The sequence below is a fragment of the Prunus persica genome, chromosome G3 (genome assembly GCF_000346465.2).
Source record: "Prunus persica cultivar Lovell chromosome G3, Prunus_persica_NCBIv2, whole genome shotgun sequence".
NCBI lineage: Eukaryota > Viridiplantae > Streptophyta > Magnoliopsida > Rosales > Rosaceae > Prunus > Prunus persica.
The window spans coordinates 26,761,474-26,771,335 of record NC_034011.1 but is presented as its reverse complement, the minus strand read 5'-3'; the positions used below and the strand labels follow the sequence as shown (position 1 = coordinate 26,771,335).

General features: G+C 39.6%; 2 protein-coding genes across 2 annotated transcripts; both read left to right on the top strand.

Moving 5' to 3' along the window:
- Positions 514 to 5,495, top strand: LOC18781756 (sulfite oxidase). Its single transcript, XM_007215435.2, has 12 exons — positions 514 to 821; positions 923 to 1,038; positions 1,131 to 1,193; positions 1,316 to 1,352; positions 1,448 to 1,529; positions 1,744 to 1,862; positions 2,018 to 2,113; positions 2,507 to 2,617; positions 2,719 to 2,820; positions 3,055 to 3,102; positions 3,510 to 3,725; positions 4,983 to 5,495. Exons 1-12 carry the CDS (start codon positions 747 to 749, stop codon positions 5,097 to 5,099), a joined length of 1,182 nt encoding a protein of 393 aa, XP_007215497.1. The 5' UTR covers positions 514 to 746; the 3' UTR covers positions 5,100 to 5,495.
- Positions 7,444 to 9,861, top strand: LOC18783641 (cytochrome P450 94B3). Its single transcript, XM_007214972.2, has one exon. It carries the CDS (start codon positions 7,852 to 7,854, stop codon positions 9,403 to 9,405), a length of 1,554 nt encoding a protein of 517 aa, XP_007215034.1. The 5' UTR covers positions 7,444 to 7,851; the 3' UTR covers positions 9,406 to 9,861.

Below are 9,862 nucleotides of genomic sequence, written 5' to 3'. Positions count from 1 at the left end.
AACGGGAACACCGCAGACGCCTATTCTGTGCGAGAGTGAGAAACCTACTCAACAACAACAGCCAATGTCTCGGAAGCAGCTAGGGCTTTAATATGGCAGACAATAACATAACAAATAATGATTTTAAGTAAATAATCGACGACATCCACTTGTATCACACACGACATGGAGTTGGATGTCAAAATCATGCCCATAAGAACCATATGAACGTTTTATGTTTGACAATTAACCTTTTTTTTTTTTTTTTTTTTTTGGGGTGTTGTCTCGCACATTATCTAGTTTTTGGTTGCTTGAAAATGAGAATTGGATCCTCTTTTATGCGTATGTTGCCTCTTCAAATTGACCCAATTCATGTGAAGAACAAAACAATGTCCATGCTCGAATGCAAAATTACGCCCGTTGGATTAAGATTAGTATGGAAACAAAATGCGCCGATGGTTTTGAGCAAAAGATATTTAAATTGAAGAATAAGAATAAAAGGGTTTTGGACCTCTGGGGCCCAAACACAGCAAGCGGCAAACACCAAGTCCAAACAAGTGCACCTCTCTCACTTGTGGAACGTAACGTCACAATTCACTAAGACCATTATTCCCAGAAAAGGGCCATCTGTCTGTCACTCGTTAGCCCCAAGGAGCTTAGCTTGCTCCTCCATTTCTGCTGAATCAGAATCAGAAATCACAACCCTTTCTTCTATCTCTCTCTGTAAATTTGGAAAAAAACTCATCATCAAGGAAGGTTGAAGAAGAATGCCTGGCGTCAGAGGGCCTTCAGATTACTCGCGGGAGCCACCTCGACATCCCAGCCTCCAAATCAATGCCAAGGCCAGCCTCTTCTTCTTCTTCTTCTTCTTCTGCAATTCTATTCAATTTCATTTCTTTGATTCGATATGAATACATATTCAAAATCAATCAATCAACTGCAGGAACCTTTCAATGCGGAGCCACCGCGTTCAGCTTTGGTTTCGTCGTACGTGACTCCTGTGGATTTCTTCTACAAGAGGAACCACGGTCCTATTCCAGTAGTGGACGAAATCCACAGGTCCATATAATCAACCAAAGCTTTCAAATTCTTCATTTATCTTTTCAGTTTCAGGGATTCTAACTCATTCTGCAACCTCTTTTCCCAAGCAGTTACTCAGTTTACATCTCCGGATTAATAGAAAATCCCAAACACCTCTTCATGAAAGATATCAGGTCATTTCTTGCCACTTTCACGTGTATCTGTGCGTATATGTATATGTCCATCTATCAGTGTATTGTGTGCTTATTATAATGAAACTGAGTTTTTAAACTGTGCGTTATTAAAATAATTACAGGGCGCTTCCCAAGTATAATGTCACTGCCACTCTACAGGTACGTTATGCTATTTCTTATGCATTTGGGTTTTCACCAACATATGCTTTTGTTAGACTGTGATGGGATTTGGTTGGTATATGTGGGCTACACAGTGTGCAGGTAATAGAAGGACGGCCATGAGCAAAACCCGGACTGTCAAGGGAGTTGGGTGGGATGTTTCTGCTATAGGAAATGGTTCGTTGCTCTTTTGTGTATGAGTTTCAGCCTTCAGTCTCTCTCTTTATGTATGAATTAGCATAAATTTTAGAGTTAGCCCTTTTATTGATTTCCAACTAGATTTAATATGCATATGTATCATTGTTATCTATTTTTCTATGAATTTAGTGTCAGAGATGTCCTAGCTAATTTAAGTACGTAACTGTGTTATAATTGTTTGAACTCATTACAGCTGTATGGGGTGGTGCAAAACTGGCTGACGTGCTTGAACTTGTCGGAATACCCAAGTTGACAGGTGCCACTAAATCAGGTGGAAAACATGTTGAATTTGTAAGCGTTGATAAGTGTAAGGTACAAACTTGGATAATTACTTACTTTTTCATCTGAAGCCTTTTCTATTGTTTTGTGGCTGTTTTTTTTTGTTTGATCAAAAGACTACATAGATTCGGTTTGCAAAAAGTAACTATATACTCATTCTAATAGTGAGTAATGACTACAAATTATAGGAGGAAAATGGGGGCCCCTACAAGGCATCAATTCCACTAATTCAGGCCACAAATCCAGAAGCAGATGTTTTACTTGCTTATGAGATGAATGGAGAGGTAAGTTTAGCAGAGTGGATGGTTTGCTTGTCTATCTTAAAGTTCTGCCATTGTGTCATTCAACCATGCTTGTAGTCACATGCTTCTGGTTTGTTGCTAGTGTTTCAAATTATTGTTTTGATTAACCTGGTATCTTCGTTATTCTTCAAAATCAGGGACCTGGCAGATTTTGAGTTTTGAATTCCCAAATAAGTTGTGGGCTTTTGTGTTTAATGTTAAATGTGGTTAACTGACGTATAGTTCAAAACATTCTCTATAGGTTGTATATGTACCTGTTGCATGTGTGTCTGGCTTGTGTTTTTGACATTGTTTCTTTCAGCCTAATAGGCAGTTTTTGTCACAAGGAATTCATATATGTTAATGTTGGGTTCATATTCTTTGATCATGTCAAAGACTCTTAACAGGGATCATGGGTATCCATTGCGTGTGATTGTCCCGGGTGTTATTGGTGCCCGTTCTGTTAAATGGCTTGACTCTATTAATTTAATTACTGAGGAATGTCAGGTTAGAAATGGATTCTTCAACTGATTCTTTTCGGTTATTCTTTTGTTTGTTTTCTCCTTTCACAGTTTTATGTGATTCAAATTTCCTTCACAATCTTGTAGGGTTTCTTTATGCAAAAAGATTACAAAATGTTTCCTCCTTCAGTGAACTGGGATAACATTAATTGGTCTACCAGGAGGCCACAAATGGATTTTCCCGTCCAGGTATGAACATTTGCTACTCCTGCTAGAATACTTGGTGTTTCTTGTGCTAAATGTTGCGTGTATAACTATAAAGTTGTGGTAACCATAACCCTTCTTTAGATTATTACAGGTGCAACATTTCCGTAGCCTAGAAAAGGAAACAAAATTCCTACAAATACAAGTTCAATACTCAGTTTGTCTTACAGATTTTTATATATTCTTAATTGACTAACTTATGTGTTTGCTGATTCACAGTGTGTAATTTGTTCTTTAGAGGATGTCAATGCTATAAAGCCTGGGAAGGTTAGTTCATATGGAAATTTCAGTGGATATGTTTATTTTACTTGGGATTATGGCATGCACAAATATCTCAGTTGTTAGCCCCAATCCAACCAGTTCTGTTGCACCATGCATGCCAATGGTCAAAGTCTCCTCAATCATTTGAATAGGCTGGGATTTTCATGTTATTCTGTTTCGTCATGAAGTGACCCGAATGATTATGTAGTTCTTTTCTACCATTCATGGCATTGCACCCCCCCTCCAACCTTTCTTGTCAAATGATGTGAATTTTTTTGTTAAGATACGATTCCTTCCCCTTTATTTCTTGATCAGATTCTAGACCATTGATATGCTGCCACAGTAACTGAGATGGTGGGGATTGGCCCCTCAATGATTTATTGGATAATCCTTTTACAACATACATTGTGCAGGTAAAAATTACCGGGTATGCGGCATCAGGAGGAGGTCGTGGCATCGAGAGAGTAGATGTGTCTGTTGATGGTGGAAAAACCTGGATAGAGGCTTCTAGATATCAGAGGACGGGAATCCCATACATTTCAGAGCACACAAGCAGTGAGAAATGGGCATGGGTACTTTTTGAGGCCACGGCTGATGTCCAACAGAGCACTGAGATTGTTGCGAAAGCAGTATGTTTAGTTTGTTCTGTTAATAGATTATTTACCACGATGAGATTTGGTGAACTAGGAAGCTCATATTGACCATTAATATCTAGTCCTGAAAATCATTAGGATGCATACCATCTAAAATAGCCCATATCAGAAATTACATAAAGAGATTACTAGGTTGGCAAAGTTTGGTCTCAAACATTTTATGCTCCATCCAGACTAATGGCTCACCTGGACTATCAACTAGCCCATTTCTGGGAACCATTACCAATCAAAGGGTTTGGCCAGTTTGATCAGTGGTTGGACTGTCAGCCCAGAGACCATTCCCTTTGTGGGGTCCTTATTTCCAACTAAAAACTAAAAACATATATTTTATGGTTTTGTACTTGCGTCGGCAGTGGGTGGGATGTCATAAAATAATCGGTATGACCCATGACCTAGTCAGGTTTCAGAGCTCAATGAACTCTCTTTTAAATAATTAGTAGAATCATGGAAGCAGTGTTTAAAAGTATTCCCTTGTGTGATTTAATTATGATTTACGGCTCAAGGGGGTTTTTCCCCACCTATCCCTAGTGTTTCATGCATCATGCATCAGATCCGATGTTTGCTGTCTTTTACTAGTCTACTTGATTAGCTTTTTCCCTTCTTGAGTAAGCTTATGCGCTTGTCTCTAGCTTACAGAATCTTATTTAGTCTTAATTATAAATAACCAACATCTGACTATATCTTCCATGACAGTTTATTATATGCTTAACAAATAAAAAAAGCATATGGATGTAAAGTTTTTTATACACAACAAATATTATCCGCATGTTTCAAAGTTTTTCATTATGATTATTCAATGGTCTCCCAAAATACTACTTTCTTTTTGGCTGAGTTGCAGAATTACTGTGTGAACATAAGAAGCTTTTGATATACTTGTACGATTTTTTTTACTCTAGTTCCATTCACGTGTTTGAGCTTGAAAACTTCTTGTCCCTGTCACTTGCTTTGTTTTGTTGACGTGTGTTGACTCGAGAGTGTTAACCAAGAGTGTTCTAAATGCAATAGTGCTCCTACTGCATCTGTATCTATGGATCTTTGATGTTGAATCCTATTATCGTATCTGCAGTTTCTTTTTATACAGAACCAACCAGTGAAACAAATTAGTTCTCTAATTTTTTGTTTTATTTTGTTTTAAATTGTTATAAAGTATTACTCTTTGGTGAGTTGTATTATGTTCATATCCTTGCCGATGGTTGGCACTTTCTCACGTTCCTCCGTTTCATTGATGGGCAGGTGGATTCAGCAGCAAATGTCCAACCTGAAAAAGTGGAAGACATTTGGAACTTGAGAGGGATACTGAACACTTCATGGCATCGCGTGCAGGTTCGAGTTGGTCACTCGAATTTGTAGAGCAAACACGAGAAAGGAAATAATTGATCTATCCGAGGCTGCTGCTTTCTTGTGTGCAACATTGACAGACCTTATGCTTTCCATGTGCCGAGTAATAAAAATGCTTTTAGCGTGCACTTCTTGATGTTTGGACCTGAGAGGGTTGTTGAAGCTTTTTCTAATTATGCAGAGTGTTATTTGCCTTGAATATTTTAGTTTCTGCTGGTCATCTCTAAGTTTCGGTCCGAGTAAGCCAGCAACGCTAATCTTATCCTCCCGGACGTGTTAGTAAATTAAGATGATTGTGGGAGCTGAAAACGATTTGTTTTTCATTTCTGGGTGGTCAGTTGCAGTCTTTAAGATATTTTGTTGCAACATGATCTGATTAATCAAAGTTTTGCTTTGACAGAGTCTCAATTTAAGGTCTTCCCAATTAATTATATGTGTTACATGCTTCGTGGGAAAGAGACGAGAAGAGCAAGAGCCACAAAAATGACTCGGGTGTGAACAAATGTTAAATTATTAAAGACAGATCAAATCAAACGGAATTATTATCAGTTAACTCATCACCGATCGTTATGAAATGATTAATCAATCACCAATCATTCCCAATGTTTCCTTTCTCCATCAGCCATCAATTTTCCATTTCAAATTTTCCATGAGCTTCCAAAGGCAGCACACTTTGGATGAACCAGCCATTTCCCCCGTCACTTTCGTAGAGTACTATGAAGTTTCAAGCTTACCTAAGCCTGTCCTGCATTCCTACTTTTGGTCTTTTCTTTCTTCCGGCTCGATGTGTCTGCCATAACATAACAATAACACTGCACATGATGTGGAAAAAAAGTTTCTTAATATACAGAGGGAGTTATTCCATGACTTGGTTTCGGTGGGGTGTTTTTTTTTTTTTTCCTTATATTAATCCTTTCATCAGACTATAATGAAAATTAAAAATCAAAATGTCGACACCTAAAAAATAATAAAATAAGGAAATTCGAATATATAACCTCGATGATGCATAAATAACTGGTCTTAATCACCTGATTACAAGATGCCTGTTTTTCCCCTCTCTAGTTTGAATTATTCAGACTTGATGATCTCAGCTCAAAAACAGAATGATCAGTTGGCCTGACCCACACTCGCAGGGCCACAGCACAAACTAGTGGAGTAGTGTGTGTGCATATGACGAATCATGATCCAAAAAATTAGTTTAAATAATAATAATAATAATAATAATAATAATAAAGTAAAAAATGGGTGAATTTGATCACGTTTTTGTAAGCTGGGAGAGTGGAGACCTCTTAAAGTGTTGTCGGCTACGAAAGGAACATATAGATTCCTACTGTGTGGAAGGGAGGGGAGGAAGATAGCATATATAATTTGGATCGTCCATATTAAACACAAAGAGACACCTGTCTGAATCTCTCTCTCTCTCTCTCTCTCTGTACAACCCCAGAATAAAAACATGAGAAGAAAAGTGACACACCGTGAGGTTGAGAGGTGTGGGGGGTGGGAGTGAAGGTAGGGGTGGATTTGATGCAAGAAGCAGACAGGTTTGCATTTCCTTTCTAGGCCACACACACACACACACTCTCTTTCTCTCTCTCTCTCTCTCTCTCTCTCTCATTCTAATAATAATCCTATCTAGTGCATAAGTGTACTTGTTTATACAGCCTGTTGGCTGGATAAGGGTGCTGCTGCCTCATGAAGTTGATAACAAACTCCAGCTATTGGATGGGCATAATCTCATTACATATATATATATATATATGTACGTATGGCGACAGTGTTACGTAGATAAGCTGTCTTTGATATTTCGAAAATGAAATTTGCAACGCACAAAAATGTGCAGAATAATCTTGGTGAACTGTCGATCTGATGCAATCAAACATATGCATGGTAACCTGTCTGTCTTTGTGCTTGCATCATTTTATCACCTTACCATCTCGTGATAAAGTGTCGTAAACACAATAATGTATTCAATTGGGAATAGCTAAAATTTCCCTAGCGTAAAACTCCCTTAAATTGTGCCAGGATCACGATGGATGATTAATCGCATCATTTCATTTTGGACAACAAACCCACGTGAGCATCTTCTTTTGGGTTTCTGTTTTTCATAGTCAACATAAAACCTGTTTGATGTGCAGAGATGCGTCACATTCTGCTTAATGGCCTCACTCAGTGGAGGTAAAAGATGAAAATATCAATTGGGCACTAGAAGAGTATTTGCATACAACATGATTTGATTTGAGTAGGGTACACAATTTTAACTCTCGAATCTTGACATGTTAAGAATTTCACGTTTTTATTAACCTTACATAAAGGGATTATACCACGCAACTATATTCTAGTACTATATAATAATTTCTTTGCGAGTTAGTACATCAGACATTTGGTCTTTTGATGAATTCGCCCTTATAGAGGAGGGAGCTTGTGCCAACGGAAAGTTGGGAGACCTTTATTATACAACTCTAACTAAATTTTTAACCCATCAAAAGTTTTTCGGGATATAGTAATTCGTCCATCATTGGTTTACACATGCACCGACGACTGTGCACTTTATTATTGAAATGCATACAAATAAAAAAAATGGGCAATTCACACTCTAACAGTACCAAACAATTTTAAAAAAAGAAAAAAGAAAAAGAAAAAAGGGGCCAATTCACACCCTATAAAACATTGTGGTTGCTGGAAGCTAGTTTTTGCTTGGTCTGAAAGCGCTTAAAACTAAAAAACCAACAGCCTCTGAGAGCCTCATTTTGAGTTCCAAGTCAAGATGGGAATATCCATGTGGCTCTTCACACACCCTAATATATCCTTTGTTTTCTTATCACTGATTCTTCTCTATGTTTTTCACGTTATTTTTTGTGAATTCCGGCGAGCCTACGAGCTTTCTTGCCAAGGCCCGCCAAGCTATCCCATCATTGGCTGCTTGCTTTCCTTCTGCAACAACCGCAACCGCCTCTTGGACTGGTACACTGACCTCCTAGCACAATCAGCCACCAACACCATCGTCGTGCACCGGTTTGGTGCACGACGCACCGTCGTCACGGCCAACCCCGAAAGTGTTGAGTACATGCTCAAAACCAACTTCAACAACTTCCCAAAAGGCAAACCCTTCACTGAAATTCTTGGAGATTTTCTGGGATGTGGCATATTCAATGTGGATGGTGAGCTTTGGCGAACCCAACGCAAGTTGGCTAGCCATGAGTTCAGCAGCAAGTCTTTGCGTGAATACATCATGAACACCTTGGAGGAAGAAGTGGAAAAGGGATTGTTGCCACTCATGGAGTCGCTGGCCATGACAGCCCAAGTTGTGGACTTGCAGGAATTGCTGAGAAGATTTGGATTCAATGTGATTTGTAAGGTCTTTTTGGGGGTTGATCGGTGCTGCTTGGATCCCTCTCTACCCAGTCCACCACTTGCAAGAGCTTTCGACACAGCCTCAGACATATGCGCAAGGCGTGCAGCAGCGCCCATGTTCATAATTTGGAAGATTAAGAGGTGGCTCGGAGTTGGTTCAGAGCAAAGACTTAGAGCAGCAGTTGAAGAGGTTCATGCCTATGTCATGAATGTAATTGAAAACAGGAAGAAAAAGATGGAAGAAGGCGAGGCGGATACTCGTCAGGAAGACCTCCTGAGTCGGCTAATAATGGCGGGACATGAGGAGGAGGTGACGAGGGACATGGTCATAAGCTTTATCATGGCGGGGAGGGACACAACTTCAGCAGCAATGACGTGGCTCTTCTGGTTGCTTTCCCGCCAACCAGGTGTGGAGGAAGATGTGGTGAAAGAGATCGACGCTGCCGGAGAAAGAATACTAGATTTTGAATCGTTGGATTTGAGATTGTTGAAGGCATGCCTTTGTGAGTCCATGAGGCTTTATCCGCCCGTAGCCTGGGACTCGAAGCATGCCATAGCTGATGACTTGCTGCCAGACGGTACACATGTCCGGGCAGGAGATAGAGTGACCTATTTTCCCTATGGGATGGGCAGAATGGAAGCACTGTGGGGGAAGGACCGACTGGAATTCAGACCGGATAGGTGGTTTCTGGAACCGGAAAAGGAAAGCTCGGCATTGAAAAAGGTATCCCCATACAAGTTACCGACGTTTCAGGCAGGTCCAAGGGTTTGTCTAGGGAAGGACATGGCTTTTATTCAGATGAAATATGTGGTGGCTTCCATTCTCAGGCGGTTCGAGATCAGACCGGTTGAGTCTGTTGAGCCGGTTTTTGTGCCGCGCCTGACAGCTCACATGGCCGGCGGGCTGAAGGTTCTAGTCCGCAAGAGAGGGGATGATCACTCAGATAAAAACTATAATATATATTAAATTGGTAGGAGTCAATGGTATTGTATGATTTGAGATTTATTGGACAGTGTAACATGCCATTATGCGCCATTCTTAATGTAACACAAAGATATGATTATGTACATATAGTAAACTCTGCACCTATCTGATTGAGTACGCAAATCATGATGATCATCAACATCATTTTTAATCTTAGATGTCAAAAATAATCCCAAATCATGTGCTAATCAAGTGAAGTGGACAACATAACTCGTGCAAGTAGACTTACCCCAGTCAGTAGTTAAAAGTTTCTTTTTAAAAAACTAGGTTAATTAGAATACCCCACATGCGCGTTTGGGGAAGATAAGTTCACATGCCATTGAATCATTGATGTCAAGGTCTTTGTCTTAAAGGAAGAAAACAAACGAGCCCTGTTTAAAAATACTCCTCCTTCTAGTCCGGTCAGCATAAAGCAATCAGAAATCAGAACTCAGCAATC

Bases quoted from the DNA above. Each gene is read 5' to 3' on its own strand.
- LOC18781756 (XM_007215435.2), top strand. From the start codon at position 747: ATGCCTGGCGTCAGAGGGCCTTCAGATTACTCGCGGGAGCCACCTCGA. The intron at 1,194-1,315 runs GTCATTTCTTGC...AAATAATTACAG, and splicing joins CTCTTCATGAAAGATATCAG to GGCGCTTCCCAAGTATAATG. The intron at 2,618-2,718 runs GTTAGAAATGGA...ACAATCTTGTAG, and splicing joins TAATTACTGAGGAATGTCAG to GGTTTCTTTATGCAAAAAGA.
- LOC18783641 (XM_007214972.2), top strand. From the start codon at position 7,852: ATGGGAATATCCATGTGGCTCTTCACACACCCTAATATATCCTTTGTT.